Consider the following 23,120-nt stretch of genomic DNA (forward strand, 5'->3'; position numbering starts at 1 on the left):
TGTAGCTACTTAGATATTTTTAGAACAAGGAGCACAAGTTTCTCTTCATACCTCCCCTTCCTTTGCCTGCCAGCGCCCCTCCCTTCTCCCCCCCAGGCGTCTATCTTAACAATTTAGGTTCCATCCTTCTAGACCTGCTGTCCAGTGTGGTAGGCACTAGACACATGTGGCTATTTAAATTAATTCAGTTCTTGGAATAAAATTTAAATGTCACATTTCGAGGACTCAACAGTCACGTGTGGTTAGTGCCTGCTTTTTGACCGTGGGGTTACAGAACGTTGCCGTCATCGCAGGGATGTGTCAGACAGTGCTGCTCTAGACCAGGGTTCTCAGACTCGGGGCTGCTGACGTTTGGGGCTGGATAATCCTCTCTGGGGGCTGTCCTGTGCATTGTAGGATGTTGAGCAGCATCCTTGGCCTCCACCCACTAGATGCCAGTGGCACCTCCCTTTCCTGCACCTGCAGTTGTAACAACCAAACATCTCTCCAGACATTGCCAAGTGTCCCCAGGGTGAGGGGCAAATTCACTCCCCTCCCCCTAATTGAGAATGACTGCTGTAAACTATTTTCCCCGTGTTGCTTTTAACTTTTCTTTACATTCTTCCTGGATCTTCCCAGTGTCCACACTGAGACTGCAGCTTCCTGGAGTCTGGCTTCAGGAAAGGTTGGTGTGTCAGGCAGGCAATTCAGCAAATATTTACCGAGCGCCGGCCGATTGCAGTGGCAGCCAGCGCAGAGATGGTCATTTCTGTGGAGGCCAGCTCCTTGTTACAGTAGTTACCTTTTCCAGAAACACTGTTCCCTTGGCGCTTCCCCCTAAAATGTTTGCTTTCCCCTGCATTTCCGCCGGATTGTGTGAAGCCACTGCACATCTGGTCAGCAGGCTATCGGCCGTCTACACCTTTGTTTCAGAGTCAAATCATAAGAAAATCCACTTTGGCTGTCCTTTGTTTAAATGGTCTAAGCCGGAAGCAGTGTAAACTAAGTTATTTCTAGCCTTACGTCTTAACCTAGTTGAATAGCTGTTGCTATCAAAAGGTGAGAAAATTGTTTCATGTTTTCTTTTTTCACCTGAAAAAATAACTTAGAAGAAATATTTTCTATTAATTGGATGCCTGTTATGTGCTAGGTCCTGTGCTCTGCCCTTTATAGGTAAAATCCTCAGTCCTCATAGTAATTCAGCAAGGCAGATCTTCTCTCTGTCATTTTTTAGAGAGGAAACATGGGGATCACAGAAGATGAGTAGCCCAAAGGGGCACAGTGGTGTGGAGCAGGGCCGGGTCCGCCTGGCTTAAAAGCCAGTGTTCCTTACTCTAGCCCACGTGGTCCTGCTGTTTTGAAACTGTGGCTCTTGCTTGTTATTCTTCTTGAGCCTCTCCATTAATTTCTCACTTCTAGAGATTCTGTTTTGTAGCCCATCTCCCCAGCCTGTGTAGAATGTGGGTTAGGAGTTACTTTGTCACGCCAAGTGACAGACAGCTCAGTTTGGTGTTAAGAAACAGCAGCAGCAATCCTTGACGCCAGGGTGACAGCTGCCACAACACAGCTCCAGGCCACTGCCCGTCTCAGACCTCCGGGGGGCTGATGTCCCCCCACTGGACAGACGGGGTGTGCGACAGCGCTAGGGGAGGAGAGTCGCAGGTATAATCCAGATGTGGAGAGGGAGCCTGGCTGCCACCTCTTTAGTTTGGATAGATTTGGGGGAACTTGGTTACTTGTAACTTTGCCACCAAGCCCAAGGCATCTACTACAGGAGTGTAGTTCCCAAAATATGGGCAGGGCTGGCTCTAGGTGCTGCGGTGATAAAGTCGGAGTAATTCACGGACAGGAACTAACTTGCGTGGAGACACGTAGCAAGACACTTAACTTCCTTTTTCACTTTGCCTTCAATATTTCTGAACCTGTCGGGGCCCACTCTTTAACAGCAGACACTTGCTAAGTCTCTGCAATAAAGGAAGGAGAGGCAGCCAGTGGGCGGCAGGCTCCCAGCTTGGAGCCATGAATCCCATAGGAATTTAGTAACATTGTTTGCTTTTCATCATGCTGATTTTGATGTTTACCTTCTATTTATGGCAAGTGATGCTGGTTTTCCATTTATGATAGTGGTATGAAGTTGCTTTTAAAATAAATTTATGGAAATAAAATCTAGGATGGGAGTTCTCAACCTGGGCACTACTGGTGTCTGGGGCCAGATAATTCTTTGTCGTGGGCTGTCCTGGGCATTGTAAGTTGTTTAGCAGCATCCCTGCCACCTCTGCCTGTTGGGTACCAGCAGCTAACCCCCTCCCCTGGTTGAGAATCACTGATATAAGGTATGCGAATTTAGGAAAAATCCTGAAGTTAGAAAGTGGAGGTAGTTGGGTATTGTAGAAATCCTGTGTGTGGATAAAAATGGCTGAAGTTTGGGAAACTGCTTAAGCAAATTTCCTTCAGTTGTGGGGTCCACTTACTGAGGTTCTCATGTGTGTCCTTTAAAGGGCGTTGACATCGGTTCAGGGGTGAAGTGGAAGGAGATGTCTTGAAGAGGATGCTCTGCAGCAGCGTGGTCCAGTAGAACTTTCTGTCTTGCTGGAATGTTCTTATGCCGCACAGTCCATTCCGTAGCCGCTGGCCCCAGGTGGCTCTGGAGCACTCAGAATGCAGCTAGTGAGGAGGAGGGACTGAATTCTTGCATTGTAATTAATTTGAATGTGAACAGCCACGTGCAGTAGACACTGCCCTGCAGCAGCTCAGCTCTAAGGAGTTGAGAGTGGAGAGGGCAGGACGGTAGGTCGCAGGCTGTAAGGGCTAGACTGCACTCTTCAGAAGCTTAGAATTGAAGACACACAAAACCAGTAGGAATGTTTCTTTAAGGACGGTCCAGCCATGTGGCAGAGAGGGTATCTGACAGGAGATTTGGGGCAGTGGTTAACACACCCAACTCCAACTGGCTTTGGCAAAGTAAAATAAAACAAAAACCAGTGTCTTGATTCCAGGGATCAGGGGAAGGGCCAGGGCATGGGCAGACCTACACACTCTCCCAAGGTCGTCAGGAACCTCCTGTGGTCTCTGCTGTTCTCCTGGTGACTCGTTTTCAGGCTGACTCGTCCCTAACGAGGAGCAATCGGGCTGCCTGCAGGCAGGCTTGTTTCTGCCACCTTAGCAACCCCGGGATGAAGAGCATGTCTTTCCCAGTATTTCTAGCAAAAATCCCTGCCAAGGGTCTCGTTGGCCCTTTCTCAAGCCCATCACCATGTCGGAAGCTCTGCTTGGTCAAGCCTGGAGGCTGTGCTCCCCACCCCTGGAGCTCAGATGGGGTCGGCCCCAGCTAACCCAAGTGGAGCGATGGAGGGAAATCGACTTATTAAATTATGATAAAAGAGTAACTGTGGGATAGAAGAAAACTTCTATGTGGTAGCCTAGGCTAGGGGGTGGATCCAAAGTGGGACACGCTCAGAATGGGGCTCCTCCCCAAGGCTGAGGCGCAGACGTAGTCAGAGACGGTGTAGTTCAGGCTGCTGGATGGCAGGGCCAGAGCTGGTCTGCAGGCGTGGGGCAAGCAGAAAGCGATTCCCGGGGTGCAGGTGGGGTGGCTGCACAGCTGGTGGTTGACACTGGGTGTGCAGTGGGAGTGAGGGAAGTGGTGCCAACAGGAGGCCTGGCACCTTTTGGGCCACAGTGACAGGAGGACCTCAGCAGACAAGCCTGGGGGTGAGGGAATCAGGGTACTGGTGCAGGAGGCCTGGGACACACGATGTCCATATTGGGAGGGCCCTGGGAAGGTGACCACTGGGCCACAGTGGGCGTGTGGAGGTCTCCGACAAATGGTGCGTTCTGGGCCCGTGGCTGGGCAGAGCACCCTTGATGGCCTCACTCCCATGCCGCTGACCCAGGGTGCCACGGCCTGGAAACCCCAGGGAGCCTTTTCCTCCAGTAGTGTCCCTCCAGCGCCCTCTACTGAGAAAGCTTAGCATTGTGCTCACTGTAAAGGAGAGGCAGATAGGCATTCTGTCCCTGATCCTGGAGCAGGTATTGAAGGGCGACTTTGGAGCTGAGTGATGGTAAATTGATAACTGTCACGAAGACGAATGGGTGTGGGGCAGGCAGAGCACCAGAGGAGCACGCAGAAGAGCTCCACGGGCAGGACGGTTGCTCTGGATGGCTCCTGAAGGTCTTTCCAACTTTATGAAATGAGAGGCCGGAAAAAAAAATAGAGCTGTAACATAATTGTGCTGATGAGGCTGTTCCTGGCGCTGCAGGGTGCTCTCAGCTCGTAGCTCGGGATCTGGACCAGACAGGCCTGGGCCTAAGGCCTGCTTCCACCACTCAGTAGTGGGTGGAGCGGGTGTAGATCCTGGGAAAGTCACTGAGTCTTCTCTGGCCTCAGTTTATCCACTGTGGAAATGGGGATGATGCTGGTACCTACCACGCAGAATTGTTGGTGAACATTAAATGGAATAATGCGTTTCTTTTTTCCCCACCCTCCTCTGTACCATGATGTTTGCTTGCCTGGATGATGGCAATAGCCTCCTAAATGATGCCCGTTTCCACTTTTTTGGTAAATACATAGCTCTGTTAAGATATAATTCACATACTCTACAATTCACCTATTTAAAGTGTACGATTCAGCAGTTTTTAGTATGTTCATAGAGTTGTGTGACGACCACCACAATGTTAAAACATTTCATCACCCAAGAAGCAGCCTCACACCCATTACCTGCGTCTTCTCTTGCCCACCACAGTGTCTTCTCTGCCCAGAAGCCAGAGGGACTTTTTTGTTTTGGTGAGGAAGATGAGCCCTGAGCTAACATCTGGTGGCAATCCTCCTCTTTTTTTTGCTGACGAAGATTGGCCCTGGGCTAACTTCTGTGCCCATCATCCTCTACTTTGTATGGGACACTGCCACAGCATGGCTTGACAAGCGATGCAAAGGTCCACACCTGAGATCCCAACCGCGAACCCCAGGCCGCCAAAGTGGAGCGTGTGTGCACTAAACCACTACGCCACCGGGCCAGCCCCCAGAGGGACCTTTTGAAAATGTAAATCAGATCATGCCACCCCTGCTTGTCACCCTCCAGTGACCCCCGCTGTGCGTGGAGTAAGATCCAGACTCCTTGCCCTGGTGACAAGGCCCTGTGTCATCTACCCCCCCCTCTGACCTTGTCTTTTACCTGTTCCCCACATCGGTGCGTTCCAGCCGCACCAGTCTTCTTTCTGGCAGACGTGTGCCAGGCTGCTTCCTACCTCGGGATCTTGGCCCTTGCATTTCCAATCTGCGTGGATTGCCCTTCCTCGCATTGTTTCATGGATGTTCCTCCTTGTCACTCAGCTCAGCTGCCACCCCAGCCTCCCTGACTACGCAGTCTCCCGGAGCCACACCGCCTCCCCACTCCCTCTCTTTTCCCAGCCTTATTTTATCTTGACAGTTGTTGACTGTCTGTCTCCCTCCACTAGAGTATAAACCCCAGGGGAGGAGGACCTCGTCTGTCTTGTTCACTACTGAACACCCCGTGCCTGGGCGAGGGACCCTGTGAGCGCAGAGGACGTACTAGGTGAATGAAGGCGTGACAGCAGAGAAGCAGCAGTTCCTTCTCACAGTGGTGGTGTTGTTAAGCGTTCAGTAAATACTGTTGACCTGAAAGATTAATCGTGTATTGAAAGCGTGCAGGTTGTATCCAGTGCAGGTAGAAAGTGAATAAATGAGGTGACAATCAGATTGATTAATGAGATGGGCTTGGGGCTAATTACGCTGGGCTCAGGTGACACAAAGTCCTCATTTTACCCCTGTTTTGCAGTGAGATCATGAGGAAGGAGAAGACAGGGCTCCTGTTCCAAAGTTTGGTCCCACAGGACCTGGAATAGTACTTTGTACCAGATGGGCACTTAATGAATGCTTACTATTATCAATTTAGCTAAAAAAAAAAATGAAAACAAACGTTTAGTCCCGTAGATAACGTGTACACTGTGACTAAAGAATACAGAGGAAAAGTTCTCCCTGCTCTCCCCTTCCCAAAAGGAGCCGGAGTTACCAGCTTGTCTTGGAGCATTACTCTGTTTGCAGGCGTATGTCTGCATGTGTATCCTCTTGCTTTCCTGTAGAGAACAGCATCCTGGACACACCCTTCAGCCCTCGCCTTTTGATTTAGCATATCTTGCAAATGGGGCCATCTAGTACATGCAGCTCTATTTCCTTCTTTAAAGACTGGGAATTGCATTTTACGGATGTTCCCTGTTTATTGAACCAGCCCCCTCGGATGAATGGCGGGTTTTTTTTTGCTGCCACAGTGCGTGCTGCAGGGGTGGCCTGCTGCATTGTGCACGTGCACGCATCTGCAGGTGAAGGCCGAAGAGCTTAACCTGGTAGCTTGCTGTGTGGAACCTTCTGCTAAAACAAAACAGGCAAAACTCATGAAAGTCAGCCTGACAGTTTGTGGTTCTCTTAAGTTCATTCTTCAGCTTTCATTAGAAACCTGCAGCTATGGGATCTCTCATTACAGGATTATTATCGGATGGGGAGAGAAGTGCTGGTTCACAGAGGAGTCAGTCGTGACCATCAGGAAGGTTTCTGCAAGCAGAGGGATGTGTTTCCTCTCAAATGAATCCTCCTTCCCTCCCACCCTCCTTGGTTCCTGCATTCATTCAACACTTAGTGAGTGTCCACCGATGGCCAGCGTGGGTGACTCACCCCCAAGAGCAGGAAAGGGTTTGGACTCCTCGAGGCTTCTTTGTGTGTCTCTGGCTTTTGGCCAACATAAATGAGTTACTAGAAGCGAAACCTGTCCATATCAGACCACACTCCACCCCGAGCACCAGTTTACTGGAATGAGGATGCTATTTTTAAGGAAGAGCATCATGTTTCATCATGGACATTTCGAGTGTCTGAGCAGGCAGCTTGCTGGCTTGCTAATCTCGAGAGTCTGATGCTCAGGGGGGATTGTGTTTGCTCAGCTCTGCACCCCAGCACCCCACCAGGGCCTGCCTAGCCCGTAGGAGGAGGGGGCGAAGGGAGATCCGTGGTGGACAAGTAATTATGTAAGTCGTACTGGGCGTGTCTGGTTGGTTTCACTTCAGCTGGCAGCGTCTCAAGGGGCTGGCAGGGCTGGGGTTTCTCCCTCTAGCCTGTGTGTGCTGGGCAGTGAGGCGAACAATTCAGCATGGGGTGTTTCCATCGCAGTGCCTACGAGAGCTTGTGAGTCTTGAAACGCCTTGTTCATGGGCTCTCCTGAAAGGCGACCTGCCCCTTTTGGGGAGTTCTAAGAGCGGCTTTGTTTTGCCAGAGCCACCGGATTCCTGGGTGTTCCCTTGCCTTGCTCGAGGGTGACCCGGGAGCGGGCGTGCCTAATGAGCTGCTCCCTGGGGACAGCCAGGTCGGAGTGGCATTTGGGGCCAGTGTGCCTACAGCTGGCACGCTGGCCCTTCTCCAGGTTACGCTGGGCTCTGAGACATCTTCCTTCTGGCTTGTCCCTCCAATGTGATGCTAAGAAGGAGAGCCCCGGGTGGAGATGACTTCTTTACCGAGTAATCTTGGTGTAACCAGCAACGTAGACAGCATGGGGTGACGCAAAGACACTAGGTTTTAGAATAAGACGGACGTGGTTCAAGGCCAGACTCAGCTGTTTCTCATCTCGGCCAACTTCAGTGCTTAATTTAACTGTCCTGAGCTTTTCTCTCTCATCTGTAAAATGTCAAAGTAATAACTGTTGGTTGCTATATATTTAGGTTTTTAACTTAAATCGTATTATTTTAAAAATGAATCCTAGTTTTTGAGATAATTTGGGCTTCAGGACAAAGCATCTTTTATTTGGACCACAGCTTCTTAGAAACCTCAGCTCTGTTTTCCCATTCTCACTGGAGGATGAAGCCCCAAATGTGGCTGTGGTGCTGGCCCAGGGACGATGCTTGAGAGAAAAACCTGAGAAAAGTGGACAGGTGTAGGCGTGGTCGGGCAGGCGTGGGCGTGGCCTTGACGGTGTGGGCTTGTCTTTCCCACAGGTGCTGTGAATGGCTGAGATGCTGTGGCAGAGGGGAGCCCAGGCCCCGCACAGTCTGGTTGGGGCATCCGGAGAAGAGGGACCAGAGGTACCCCCGAAATGTCATCAACAATCAGAAATACAACTTCTTCACCTTTCTTCCTGGGGTATGTACAGGCAGAGACCACATCCTTTTTTTCTTCCCGCGCTACAGGTATGCGATGGTGCCAGTCTTAGAAGACCGAGGTCCCTGCGGTAGAGTCTCTGAGCACCCTGTCTTTTCCATGCCACCTCCCTGGTCCTGAGCTCCTGGAGAGGGCTGCCTTCTGTCTGCAAGGCTGTGAGCCTCCGCCTGACCCATTAGAATAACTTCATACTTATTTGGTGTGTTGGGCCTAAGAATGAAAAAGATAAATTTTGAGGACTTAACATTATAACCAACCCCCCCCCCCACCAAAATCAGCAGTCCTTAGATTTTCCCACCTATCATCACGAAACACATATCCAGTGTAGGAAAGTTGGGAGATAAAAGTATAGAGTGGTTTGAAAAAAATTTTAATCCTACCATCCAGAGAAAGAATTTCTATGAACACTTTGCTAATGGATGTTTCTGTTTGGCATAGTATTTTACTTGGAGTCACAGCATTCCCACATTAACTTATACAAATCCATGGACGTGTACTCCACAAACCTCCCCCCCAGCACACACTTAAATACCTGATTTTATCCACCCTAGTAGCCTCTTAGCGCACTCCCATTGACTTTAGAAGCAGCAGCAGCAGTCAGTTTCAGTGCTGGAGGAAAAAAAAATGACTGTGTTCGATTTATTAAGAAATAATACAGAAACACAAATACTTTATACTATGGCTTAAGGGCAACTTTTGAATGTCTCTTTTAGGGTGATTTTGACTACATTCATTGCTAGCTGGCTCAACTCACACCCCCTCGAAGCTTATATCTTAAGTCAAGAAAAAGTTTATATCTCGTTCATGGAAGTTGTGACGCAGACTGGGCATCTCGTAGCTATGCTATCTGGAGTGCATGGCCACCAACGTCCCCATGACCGGGCAAGAGCGATGTGGCCTACTGGTGGCTCTGAACTGCCTTAGCCCCGAAGAGTCACGTCATTTCTGCTCATTGCCCGAAGGCCAAATGAGTCCTGTGCTCCCAGTCTACTCCCAGGGCACACGGGAGCAGTGGAAACTGCCAGAACCCACCCGCCACAAGGGTGGGATTCTACTATGTTTATTTTATGGTGTTGAGATCATGTGGAGATAGCAATTTATCTTGCTTTTTTGATTCAACCTTACAGCATAAGTATTTTCCACCAAAACTTCTTCTTAGACAACATTTCGAGTGGCCTACCTGTACTTACAAAACAGTTTAAGAAATATAACAGGTACAGTCGAAGCCCCCAGCGTGCCCTCCCCACCCCAGAGGTACCCACTGTCTTCAGTTTGGTGTTTACAGTTTCCATGTGGATCGTTATTTATTTTCTTACTTTTACAAATTAATATTTTTATTACCCATATGTATTTTCCTATACAATGTATAGAACTGTTTAAATTGTATATGAAAAAAGTATCCTGAAAGTTGTGTTCTTCTGTAGGAGTGTTTTTAAATATTATTCACCTCCCACTAGACCTGTCCATCCTCATCAGACACGCCTCGAACGTCTTCTGTCTCTTCGTTTCAGGTGCTGTTTAACCAGTTCAAATACTTCTTCAACCTCTATTTCTTACTGCTCGCCTGCTCCCAGTTTGTTCCTGAGATGAGACTTGGAGCGCTCTATACCTACTGGGTCCCTCTGGTGAGTACACAGGGGTTGCTTGTTCGGTCATCTCGGGTTTGGGAACAGAAGGTTCTTTGTCTCTCTCACCTGAGCATCTGGAGTGGAAGATCTTACATGGCCGTTTAAGGGAGAGAGTGCCCTCCAGCCAGCACACTGGGAGTCCCCAAGATCCCCAAGATTTTGATGTTGAAGCCCCGTTTCCTACACTACCAAGATCAAGCTGTAGAAAAGCTGATGGCATTCATTCATTCTGTCAGTCAGCTGTTCAGTCATTCATTCCTTCAGCAAACATTTATTGCGTGCTTATTGTGTATCACCCAGTTCTAGACTCTGGGAACACAGTGACAAATGAGAAAGACAAAGCCTCTGTCTTCATGGATTTGTCATTTGAATTGTTTGCTGAGATCACATTTTCTGTTTACTCTGTGTAGAGTATTTCTGCATGAGGGGTTGAAAAAGTAACGGATTCTGTGCTTTAGTGTGGATGAAGTGCGACAGAACTGACCAGAATGCCCCTCTGTTCCCTCCCTTGCTTCCTTTTCTTTCTTCTTTCCCTTATTGAGCACCTGCTGTGTGCCAGGCACTGTGCTGGGTGCTGGGGAGGCAGCAGTGAATGGAACAGATAAGAATTCCTGTCTTCATGGAGCTGATTTTCAGAGGAGCAGACAGTAAACAGATTAACATAATTGTTTCAAGTGTGAAATGTGCTATGAAGGTAATAGCATAAGGTTATAAGACAGATGGGGTACCTAGGCACATTAACTGTTGAATGGATGAAGGTGGGGGCTGGGAGATGTGGAGGGCCAGCCTTAGCCAGGGTGGCTGCGAAAGGCCTCTTGAGGAGGTGATGGGAAGGAGAGAAGTAGGGCAAGAGTATTGAAGGTATAGGGAAGCAGTGATGCAAAGGCCCTGTGGTAGGCATGTGCTTAGAGCATTTGAAGATCAGAAAGAAGCCCAATGTGACTGGTGTGTGGACAGGGTGAAACTTATGTCTCTTTTTCTCCAAATAGAGACATTATGAAATATAATTGCTGCTTATTTCACATTAAGTGTGACTTGGGGGAAAGATTCTCTGTTCATAAATATTGTCAAATTTTTAATTCGGAGAAGATTGTTAAAGTAGAAAAGATTTAAGTCCTCTTTAAAGAGACAAAAGCAAGCATTATTTTTGGTGGTGGTGGGAGGCCATAAGGATTTGGTGCACAGGCCCTGTGGAGTGGAGGGAGCCAGTTGCTAAGAGACCGTGCATGGGTGTCCATACCCTGTATGCCACGTTATCAGACAAATCATGCCAGTGGCTCCAGCCTTGAGGAGAGGAGAGGGGATTGATTTCTTCCACAGGAGCCATGAAGATGCTTTTGGGATGTGCGAACAGTTCTTTCCTGCTCTGAGTCATTTGTGGGTGAGGTAGAGCGCTGGGAGCTGGAGCCAACCTTCATTGAGCATCTTTCCCTCGGATAACAGACGTTCTTACACCCTCTTGAGTGTGTGGACCCTCTTACACCTGAACACTGCAAACCCAGAGGCTGACAGGACTGAGCCCGCAAAAACTGGGGCGCTCACGTCCTGTGCGAGGGCGGGATGGGCTGCTCCGCTCCATCAGGTGCAACCGTGGACCTGGAGCTCCCAGACCCAAGAGTCAAGAACTTGAGAGTTTTACATGAAATACCCTAATTTTATTTTAGTTTTTTGTTCCACAGTGGTTTATTACATACTTACATAAAGTCAAACCATAAGTTATTTATTTAAGAAAAAGTCTGTCATGTATATAAAATATCATTTATCGCCCTGCCTTTTATTAACTACCTTTTTTCTTTTTTGGTGAGGGAGATTGGCCCTGAGCTAACATCCATTGCTAATCTTCCTCTTTTTTGCTGAGGAAGATTGGCCCTGGGCTAACATCTGTGTCCATCTTCCTCTACTTTATATGTGGGATGCTTAATGAGCATGGCGTGTAGGTCCGCGCCTGGGATCCGAACCTGCGAACCCTGGGCTGCTGAAGCGGAGCACACAAACTTAATCACTACACCACCGAGCCAATCCCTTGCTTACCTTTTTTTTGTTGTTTTGTTTTGTGAGGAGATCAGCCCTGTGCTAACATCTGCATCTGCCAATCCTCCTCTTTTTGCTGAGGAAGACTGGCCCTGGGCTAACATCCATGCCCATCTTCCTCCACTTTATATGGGACGCCGCCACAGCATGGCTTGACAAGTGGTGCGTCGGTGCGCGCCCGGGATCGGAACTGGCGAACCCCAGGCTGCCGCAGTGGAGCGCGCGCACTTAACCGCTGTGCCACCGGCCGGCCCCTTGATTACCTTTTTAAAGAGTAGTTATTTGAAAGGTGAATACATTGACATGATTCAAGAAACATAAAAACGTTGCTAGTGAAAAATCTCCCTCTCATCCAGTTCTGCCCCCAAAACACTGTCATTTGTTCCTCGTCTGTCCTTCCAGAGTTTATGAACAACAAACACAATGAATAAAAATTCTTGTCTTTTCCCCTGCTCCCCTACACCCCTTCTTAGGAAAAAGGTTACAAGCTATACACAGTCCTGAATAATTTTTTCTTTCTGATTTCCAGCATATCCTTCTCTTGACTTTTAAACGTTGGCAGCTCATGTAAACTAGATTAAAGCACAGTGTGGGTTGAACACCCCCTTCTCCCGGTGCTCTGTCTGCAGGCTGCCAGTGAGCAGGCTCTGTTCTGCTGGAAGATGTGAGGAATTCCTTAATACCTGGCCTTGGTGCCTTCCGGCCTCAGGAACTCACACCGGGAATGTGGACCAGACCCCACCTCTCAAGTCTGTTGGATTTGCCCCCAAAACAGATCCTGCTGCTCTCTGTTGCCTCCATCATAGCTTCTGTTCATTTTTCTTTTCCTTTTTCAGGTGCAAAGAGGCTCATGATTATTAGTGAAAATTTTGAAGAAAAACCAAAACAAAACCCAACCCGCCCCCCCCCCCCCCCCCCCCCGTGCAGCCACTCCCTGAGATACTTATGTTTCTTGTGTATTTCCTTTCAGTCTCTTCTTACTAGGTAAGAGTGTTTTATAGACACTCGAACATACGTTATGTTAAACTGTACATATTATGTAAACGCATATGTTTTATAAATTGGAATCCCAAGGTGTCCATGAAGGCAGCTGTGTGTCTCCCCCTTCCCTGCCTTTTGCATCTGGAGCATGGTATCTGCAGTCTGGTCTGGCTATCTCCCCCACATTATCCATCTGCTCTGCCTGTGGTATAAACCCGTCGTCTGAAAGGTTCTTGGGGTGCAGGCCTGTTAGCACCCCTACAACCTCATTTACATTGTCATTGGCATCTGTGGTGGGGAGGGGACTTGAGCCGCATTTGGCCTAAGCTTTCGTTCTCTTAACCAAGACTCTCTTAACCAAGACTCGTGTCGCTGTGACTAAGGGGAGGCGGGATGATGCAGGAAGCTGCATGCCTGAGAAACAGTTGGGTAGGAGTGAGGTCAGGTCTGGTGAACTCTTCCAGAGGCCATCATTGGAGGTTCCTGTGGACTGAAGGCAGAATGGAGTGGTAGGGAAAAGGATTCCTCACTGGATAAGAGAGAACATGGAGCAAAGAATGAGAAACCTGCCTGAGATCACACTGGGACATGGAGAGTTTCGGGCTTACAGAGACCTAGAGACTCTCTTTTTCTGAGGAGTGGGTCTTGGAATATCAGGAGGGGCTTTGGGGTGCGTGTGTGGTGCGGCGTGTGTGAGGATATGCTATGAGCGTGGTTACGGTACTAAAACACTGGAAACAAACTAATGCCATCAAGTTATCCAAGTACCAGTAGACGTGGAACATTGCCCAGGAGTTAGAAACAGTGAAGTCGCTCCGTCCGTGTTGACACGAGGAGATGCGAATCATATTCTTCTTTACATGAACAAAGTAAGTTGCAGAATAACATGGATGGTATGCTCCAGTTTTTATGACCCTCTCCCTTCCCTGCCAGCAAACATTTCTACATACTTACGTGTGTAAATGCATAAAGGTCTGGAAGGTTCTTCACCAAAGCCAGTGCTTGCCTTTGAATTGGGAGTGGCCTTTTATTCTTCTAAGTGTTTGGGTCTTACTTCTGTTTTAAGTCAGCTCAGCACCTTTCTGGAAGTCAAAGAGTTACAGGAAACTAAATGGATCACATGTGCATTCAGGATATTCAAAACCCTTCAGAACAAAGTTGCTCCCACTGTGGGGGGAGGCCAGATTGGTCTTGGGGTTGGTGACCGAGGATCCAGGTGTTGAACACAACTTGCTTGTAGGTGCCCATCGCTTTTCCGTTACTAGTATTGTCTGCATCAGCACCAGTGATGGCAAGCTCCGGTGTCTCCAGAAGGCCCTCAGGGAAGGCACTGGGGTGAAGCCTGTGGGCTGCAGTGAGTGGTGGGGTCGGAGATGACCCGAGGGCTCCCACCTATCCAAAGAGGACCCAGCCCCAGCTCCAGCCATGTCTCCTCACTGAAATGATGCTCAGAGTTTCCAGGAGAAGCCAGAAGGGCTGACGTTCAGTGTACGTGGTCATTGTAGCCCCCCGCCCCCACCTCTGCACTCTCCCAGCTGACTCAGCCTGTTTCCCTGGGACTCCTGCTGTAGATGGAAGCAGGCGGGTTAACAGCAGCCTCCTGCGGCCCTGAGGTTTCTCACTGCATCTCAACCGCTTCTATAGCCAGCTCTTCCTGGGATGGTTCAGGGCTGGAGGGGATGTTTGTCTTCTAGTTCTGCCTCTCTTCCTAGGGGGCTCTATATAGAGAAGGGGGATTGGGGTCAAAGAAATTAGACGGCATCTGTTTCTGGGTGACTGTAGCTGATTTCCTCTAGATTTTTATGTAAAGAATCAATTTCTAGTTTTTAGCTAGAACACACTTTGAAATGTCTCTGACCACCGTGAAAATCCTCTCATTTCAATCCTAGCTGTACGTGCAGTGGTTCAGACTGAGGGCTGTGACCACATGGTTGAGATGCGGCTCTTGGCTGCACTTTGGGAAGTTGTGTGACTTGAGCAAGCTTTTCTGAGCCTCTGTTTCCTCATCTGTAAAATGGGAGAAATTATGTCAACTTCCTTGGTGTGTTGGGAGGATTAAATGAAGCACTGCAAGTAAAATGCTTCATATAGCTACCGACGTATAGAAAATTCTCAGGAAATGTTCTCATTTTAATTTTTAAATTCTGGCACTGGTGACGTTGCTGTTTGTTGTCTGGATTAAGTTTTAGCTGTTAATAACATTTTTCTTGGTACTAATACATTCAAGGGAGATATTTCTCAGGCAACAGCTGAAATAATCTATAAAGTTGGTTGTATAAGGACCACATAATACATGTAGCTTTTTTGTTATTGAGATATGATCTATGTACCATAAAATGCACCGGTTTTAAGTTTTCATTTCGGTGAGTCCTAACATTTGTCAACACCCACATAAACACCACCTCAGTCAAGATACAGAACGTTTCCATTGCCCCGGAAAGTTCCCTGGTGCCCCTTTCCAGCAGCCCTCCCCCAGAGGTAACTGCTTTTCTGATTTCTATCTCACATAGATTACCTTTGCTTTAGTAAATCTATTTTTGATGTACAGCTTCACAGAAGAGGCTTAGCACCTTGATGAAGAATTGCTTGTCTGTGCACCCTCATCACCTGTGATTTCTTCACAAGCTCAGACAACCCCAGGCCCCCCCATTAAAGCCTCTTTCTAAATATCTGGGGATGTTATGGACCTCCTAAGTTGGATGGTTGGAATTTATTTCTGGACGACATTTGCGTCTCTTTGTAAAGCGATTTCTAGCTTAAGGGGTGGCGTGTCTTTGAGGGTTAGTGAGAACTGTGTGTTTGGGGGGTGGGGGGAGCAGACGTGATAACTTAGGGGGCCGTATTTATTTGCAGCAGAGAGGTTAGCGGCGCCTGTCTGAGTGAGCTCACACTTTCCGTGAACATCAATAGGATTTAGCTAGGCCCACGCAAAGAGACATAGAAACTGGAACGTTTGAAAAAACAAATAACAACAAAAAGCTGGGTTCTGGCCCAGAACAACAAAACAGCAGCATGGGACCGGGGCAGGGGTGATGGGGTGGGAGTGGGGGTGTTCTGCAGACCGGGTCCCTGTGCCTCCAGAGCAGGTTTCCTCTCACCTCCATATGTGGTCTGGTGATGCTTTTCTTCTGAAATGGACCAGTTTTGCTTTGGCTGCAGTGTGCACTTTACATCTGATTGGAAACAGGAGGAATCCTTTGATTGTGAAGATGTAGGGGCCTGTGGGCGGGTTTCACAAAGCCGCATATCTCTGGCTAGATTTACATAAGAGATTTAAAGTCCTTTGAGTCAAAGTTAATATATTTCATGGGGTAAGCAATATGAAAATGAAATCCTCAAAGAATTGCTACTGCTAACCTTTGGGGTGATGGTGCTCTCTGTATTTTTAAAAAAAAGACTTTAAAAGGAGGGACGGCAAAGGGTATTTTGTCAGAAAAATGAATGAATGTTCTTACCTTTGTTGATACAAGAGGAAAAATCGAGATGGAAATGGATTCTTGCTCTGGGTGACTCACACACCAGTCCCCATCAGGTTTTATGACTTGGGGTACCTGATTCGGGAAGGTCGGGTGGTTTAAAATTTTCTTTTTATTAGTTAGTACTTACGAAATTAATACTTTAATAGGTTTTTTTAATAAAAAATTTTTTTTTTTTAATTTTTTGTTTATTGCAGTAACATTGGTTTATAACATTGTAAAAATTTCAGGTGTACATCATTGTACTTCTATTTCTGCATGGACTACATCATGTTCACCACCAAAATACTAATTACAACCCATCACCACACACATGTACCGAATTATCCCTTTCACCCTCCTCCCTCCCCCCTTCCCCTCTGGTAACCACCAATCCAATCTCTGTCCCTATGTATTTGTTTATTGTTGTTATTATCTACTACTTAATGAAGGAAATCATACGGTATTTGATCTTCTCCCTCTGACTTATTTCACTTTGCATTATACCCTCAATGTCCATCCATGTTGTCACAAATGGCTGGATTTCGTCGTTTCTTATGGCTGAGTAGTATTCCATTGTGTATATATACCACAGCTTCTTTATCCATTCGTCCCTTGATGGGCACTTAGGTTGCTTCCAAGTCTTGGCTATCGTGAATAAGGCTGCAATGAACACAGGGGTGCATGTACCTTTGCAAATTGGTGTTTTCAAGTTCTTTGGATAAATACCCAACAGTGGAATAGCTGGATCATATGGTAGTTCTATCGTTGATTTTTGAGGAATCTCCATACTGTTTTCCATAGTGGCTGCACCAGTTTGCACTCCCACCAGCAGTGTATGAGAGTTCCCTTCTCTCCACATCCTCTCCAACACATGTTGTTTCCTGTCTTGTTAATTATAGCCATTCTGACGGGCGTGAGGTGATATCTCATTGTAGTTTTGATTTGCATTTCCCTGATAGTTAGTGATTTTGAACATCTTTTCATGTGTCTGTTGGCCATCTGTATATCTTCTTTGGAGAAATGTCTGTTCAGGTCTTTTGCCCATTTTTAATTGGGTTGGTAGTTTTTGTTGTTGAGATGCATGAGTTCTTTATATATTTTGGAGATTAAGCCCTTATCAGATGTATGGTTTGCAAATATCTTCTCCCAATTGTTAGGTTGTCTTTTCGTTTTGTTGATGGTTTCCTTTGCTGTGCAGAAGCTTTTTAGTTTGATGTAGTCCCATTTGTTTATTTTTTCTATTGTTTCTCTTGCCCGGTCAGATGTGGTGTTTGAAAAGATGTTGCTAAGACCGATGTCGAAGAGCGTACTGCCTATGTTTTCTTCTAGAACTTTCACAGTTTCAGGTCTTACATTCAAGTCTTTAATCCATTTGGAGTTAATTTTTGTGTATGGTGTAAGGTAAGAGTCTACTTTCATTTTTGCATATGGCTATCCAGTTTTCCCAACACCATTTGTTGAAGAGACTTTCTTTTCCCCATTGTATGTTCTTGGCTCCTTTGTCAAAGATTAGCTGTCCATAGATGTGTGGGTTTATTTCTGGGCTTTCGATTCTATTCCATTGATCTGTGTGTCTGTTTTTGTGCCAGTACCATGCTGTTTTGGTTACTATAGCTTTGTAGTATATTTTGAAATCAGGGAGTGTGATACCTCCAGCTTTGTTCTGTTTTCTCAGGATTCCTTTAGCTATTCGGGGTCTTTTGTTGTTCCATATAAATTTTAGGGTTCTTTGTTCTATTTCTGTGAAAAATGTTGTTGGAACTTTGATAGGGATTGCATTGAATCTATAGATGGCTTTAGGAAGTATGGACATCTTAACTATGTTAATTCTTCCAATCCAAGAGCACGGAATATCTTTCCATTTCTTTGTGTCTTCTTCAATTTCTTTCAGAAATGTTTTATAGTTTTCAGTGTACAGATCTTTCACCTCTTTGGTTAAGTTTATTCCTAGGTATTTTATTCTTTTTGTTGCAATTGTAAATGGGATGGTATTCTTAATTTCTCTTTCTGCTACTTCGTTGTTAGTGTACAGGAATGCAACTGATTTTTGTATGTTGATTTTGTATCCTGCAACTTTACCATATTCGTTTATTACTTCTAAAAGTTTTCTGGTGGATTCTTTAGGGTTTTCTATATATAAAATCATGTCATCTGCAAATAGTGACAGTTTCACTTCTTCCTTTCCAATTTGGATCCCTTTTATTTCTTTCTCTTGCCTGATTGCTCTGGCTAGGACTTCCAATACTATGTTAAATAGGAGTGGTGACAGTGGGCATCCTTGTCTGGTTCCTGTTCTTAGAGGGATAGCTTTCAGTTTTTCACCATTGAGGATGATACTAGCTGTGGGTTTCTCATATATGGTCTTTATTATGTTGAGGTACTTTCCTTCTATACCCATTTTATTCAGAGTTTTTATCATAAATGGATGCTGGATCTTGTCAAATGCTTTCTCTGCATCTATTGAGATGATCATGTGATTTTTGTTCTTCATTTTATTAATGTGGTGTATTACGTTGATTGATTTGCGAATGTTAAACCATCCCTGCATACCTGGAATAAATCCCACTTGATCATGGTGTATAATCTTTTTAACGTATTGTTGTATGCGATTTGCTAGTATTTTGTTGAGGATTTTTGCATCGATGTTCATCAGTGATATTGGCCTGTAATTTTCTTTTTTTGTGTTGTCCTTGTCTGGTTTTGGTATCAGGGTAATGTCAGCTTCATAGAATGAGTTAGGGAGCTTCCCCCCCTCCTCAATTTTTTGGAAGAGTTTGAGAAGGATAGGTATTAAGTCTTCTTTGAATGTTTGGTAGAATTCACCAGGGAAGCCGTCTGGTCCTGGACTTTTATTTTTGGGGAGGTTTTTGATTACTGTTTCGATCTCCTTACTGGTGATTGGTCTATTCAAATTCTCTACTTCTTCTTGATCCAGTTTTGGAAGGTTGTATGATTCTAAGAATTTATCCATTTCTTCCAGATTGTCGAATTGGTTGGCATATAGTTTTTCATAGTATTCTCTTATAATCTTTTGTATGTCTGAGGTGTCTGTTGTAACCTCTCCTCTTTCATTTCTGATTTTACTTATTTGTGCCTTCTCTCTTTTTTTCTTGGTGAGTCTAGCTAAAGGTTTGTCTATTTTGTTGATCTTTTCAAAGAACCAGCTCTTGGTATTATAAACATTACAGAGAAGACTCAAGTCCCCTTCAGTCCCTCACCACCCTGTCTGAGCCCCTTCCTTGCCCAGGAATCTAACCAATAGTTAAGGAAATTGGAAAACCTTTAACAATATATGGAATCTTTGTGGTCGTTTATATGAACAGCGTTACATTGCGTGTTCTGAAAGGTTGTTTCCCCTTTCCGCCACATCAGTGCAAGATGGGGATAGACTTCGTTCTTTTTAACTGTTGCCGGCTTCTTGGATCCACCCGCCCAGCTTCTCTAGATGCAGAACAACGTGGCTGTTAGAGCAAGGACTTTGGAGCCAGATTTCCTGCGTTATCACCTAGGAGCTTTATGTCCTTGGATGGGATTACTCAACCTCCGTGTGCCACAGTTTCTTCATCTGTAGCACGACCATCTCAGGGGTAGTAACGAAGCGTACGGTTGTTGTGAGGGTGAAAGGCACTAAGGGTTTTGTGAAGCCCTTCGAATGCTGCCAGCACGTGGCGAGTGAGGTAGATACACGTGTTAGTGGTCACCATCACTCAGCCCTTGCCTGTGGACGAAGGTTCTGGTGTTGCTGTGTTTTTCACTCTTAATTTTATTTATTTATTTATTTTCCCCCAAAGCCCCAGTAGATAGTTGTACGTCATAGCTGCATTTCCTTCTAGTTGCTGTATGTGGAACACGGCCTCAGCATGGCCGGAGAAGCGGTGCGTCGGTTGCGCCCGGAATCCGAACCTGGGCCGCCAGCGGCGGAGTGCGTGCACTCAACCGCTAAGCCACGGGGCTGGCCCATGTGTTTTTCGCTCTTAGAAGCCCTGTGGTGGTGAATAGGGATGTCCTTGTATACGTGTGTCAGCAAGGGTTTCTCCGGGTATGTGTGTAGGAGAGATTCGGAGAAGTGGGCTTGCTGGGGCATGTGCATTTAGGATAATTAGCAGGTCCTGCCCTGCTGCCCTCCCCTGTGGCCTCTGGCCTTTTCTGTCCCCGGCACCAGGAGAGGAAGGTTGGTTTCGGCTGGGCTCACCCTCTCTCCCCTCTCTTCCTCAGGGCTTCGTGCTGGCCGTCACCATCATCCGAGAGGCAGTGGAGGAGATCCGATGCTACCTGCGGGACAAGGAAGTCAATTCCCAGGTCTACAGCCGGCTCACTGGGAGAGGTCAGCCTCCTGGCTCCACCTGGGCTGCCTCCTGCCAGCAGGGCCCACGGCCTCAGGGTTGCAACTCAGTCATGGGCCGCTGACAGTCAGGGAGCAGAGTTCAAGGCCTGGGACCCATGGGTGTGCGGGTGCCGTGTGGCGGACAGTCACTCAGTTGCAGGCACCAGGGAGGCCGACATGTGCCCGGGGCCCTGGGGGACTCGGGCCGCATTGCTGGGCTGCCACGGCCCTCTTAGAGCTGGTTCTGTCGGCTAACTTGTGCGTCATCAACCTGGAATTAAGTCCTGTGTGTTTGGCATCCTCCGCTTCCTAATGTCTTTCCCTTTGCCAGGCTGGCCAAGGAGGGAAGGAGGGCGCCCCTCCTGTTCATGGGGAGGCTGCACACTCTGTCCTGCACGTTTCCAAGGGAGCATAGCTTTAAAAGATACTCTTTCAACCTTACAAAACTCATGTTACAACTTTGCAACATTAGTTTTTAAAAAGGCACCCGATTTACACGAATACTGCATCCATGAAGATTTCCTTGAAGGTGTCTTATAAATCTTCACAATTGAAGAGTGGAGAATGTGTAGTCTGACCCAGAGAGAAATGACCAGATAACCTTTTATCAGTGAATTCCTTGCAAGACCCGTGCCTTTTATTTTTTTTTATATTATTGAGGTCACCCTGGTTTATAACATTGTGTAAATTTCAGGTATACATCATTATATTTCGGCTTCTGTATAGACTGCATTGTGTTCACCATAAAAAGTCTAGTTTCCATCCATCACCATACATATGTGCCCCTTTACCCCTTTTGCTCTCCCCCCACCCCCTCCCCCTCTAGTAACCACCAGTCTGTTCTCTGTATCTATGAAGACATACGCTTTTTAAATGGCAGAATTTAAAAAACCCACCCGAATACACCCTGTTAAAGAAGCTACAAAACAACCCAGCCAACGCTGACTACTATTTTCAACTACAAATCCTACAATAGATGTTCCTGTAGTGAGAAATGAATGTTACCTAAAGTTCCCTAAGATTGCTGCTCCCATTCAGGGATTAACAGTGTTTTAGGAGAGGCTGAGGGGAATAAAAGTTGTGTCTTGCCTTCAGAAAATTGCGAATTCTGAGAGAGATAAGAAGATAGATGCCTAAGGGCGCATCCTACCTGAGCCTACGGTGAACTGTCTTAAGTGCTTTAGTCTTCCAAAGAAACAGTCCATCCTTAGTTTCAGGGTTTTGAGTAGAGTTTTCCTTCTAGGAAAAATGTGGGAGGAGTGTTTTAGGCTCAGGGAAAAAAAAAAAAAGAAATTTTAATAAAAGTCCATAAGGGCATAAAAGTGTTTTGTTTTAGTGCATTCGAATAGATTTTCATAGTTGGTGGTCTTAAAAATTTGCAAGTCTCTGGGAGAAGGGGGATTTAGAGTTGGCATAGAAATGCTTTATTTTATCGCTAAACTACTGTATTTAGGACATTTGTGACCTAAAGAATAAAAACCCAGCATAATCTTTGCAGAGGCAGGTGGCTCGGGCTTTCCACGTGGGTAATCAGAAGACCCTCTGGAGGGTGGTTTTTGTGGTTGGTGTATATTAAATCCTCCCTTAATAACATATTCTGACTATAACATTTAAAATGCTTGGCAACCGACAAAAGCCCCATCGGAGAGGGTGCGGTGGATCTCTTTAGAGCTCACGAGGAGGGGTCTGGGGATTCCATTCATCCATCTATCTGGCGCCCACCCATCTTTTCATATTGCAATTGCTTTTCCCGTGAGTGATTTTTCTGCCCTCCCCTGCAGACCCCTTCTCAGCTTCTGCCTTAACTTTCCTCCGTTCTTGAAAAGATCCCAAGGAGAATTGGCAGATGGCTCTAGCATTAAAAACTTGTCTTCCTTTGTTGGTCTCCTTTTGGGGCCCGTGGTTTCCATTGTCATGGCAATGCAACGGTAGGGAAAACAGAGCAGAGGACTGAATGTCCACCCAGGCCCCAGCTCCAAGATGTGTTTTGAAAGCCCCAAAAAAGGCTCTGAAGAAACTGTCAGCTTGGAAAGTGATCGAGGTGAGTTTAGTTATTTGATACACTTTGGGGGGAAGGGCCAGAGGAGGAAGCCCAAATGGGAGGATTTCAGAGAAGCAGAGAGAGAAGCATTTTTTGACCTTACTATTTAATTACTTAATAACATTTGCTTGAGTGAGGCTTTTCACCAAGATCTTCATTTTAGTAAGTTCAAGGCAAAATGAAACAAATATATGTATGTATATCCATACAGGACTGTTTTCTTTTTTATCATATGACCTCTTAAAATGTACTTTTCAACACTATTTTTTGGAGTTCAAAAATGTTTAGAAACTAAAATATCAAGTCCTTGATCACTAGATTATAGGTCATGTAATTTACCTACATTCTGCATCATTTCCTGACTAATAATAGCAGTACTTGCACTAATATAGTTAAAAAATTTGGGGGGGGGGTAATAATTTCTAACTAGCAAAAAAATTAACAAAAATCATACGGAGAAGCCTTCCATCCAGATTCCTCAGTTGTTAACGTTTTGCCACATTTGCTTTTTAGTATTCTCTCT

The 23,120-nt window shown here is 46.3% G+C and overlaps 1 protein-coding gene across 2 annotated transcripts in view; it reads left to right on the forward strand.

Moving 5' to 3' along the window:
• Positions 1 to 23,120, forward strand: part of ATP9A (ATPase phospholipid transporting 9A) — a 125,617-nt gene that overhangs the window by 19,500 nt on the left and 82,997 nt on the right. For both annotated transcript variants that reach the window (XM_087445113.1, XM_014787332.2), the window contains exons 2-4: positions 7,972 to 8,116; positions 9,646 to 9,759; positions 20,448 to 20,556. In XM_087445113.1, coding sequence (XP_087301239.1) covers positions 7,972 to 8,116; positions 9,646 to 9,759; positions 20,448 to 20,556 — 368 coding nt within the window. The remainder of the gene's footprint in view (positions 1 to 7,971; positions 8,117 to 9,645; positions 9,760 to 20,447; positions 20,557 to 23,120) is intronic.

The sequence above is a fragment of the Ceratotherium simum genome, chromosome 21 (assembly GCF_057802395.1).
Source record: "Ceratotherium simum simum isolate JZ-2026a chromosome 21, ASM5780239v1, whole genome shotgun sequence".
Classification (NCBI taxonomy): Eukaryota; Metazoa; Chordata; class Mammalia; order Perissodactyla; family Rhinocerotidae; genus Ceratotherium; species Ceratotherium simum.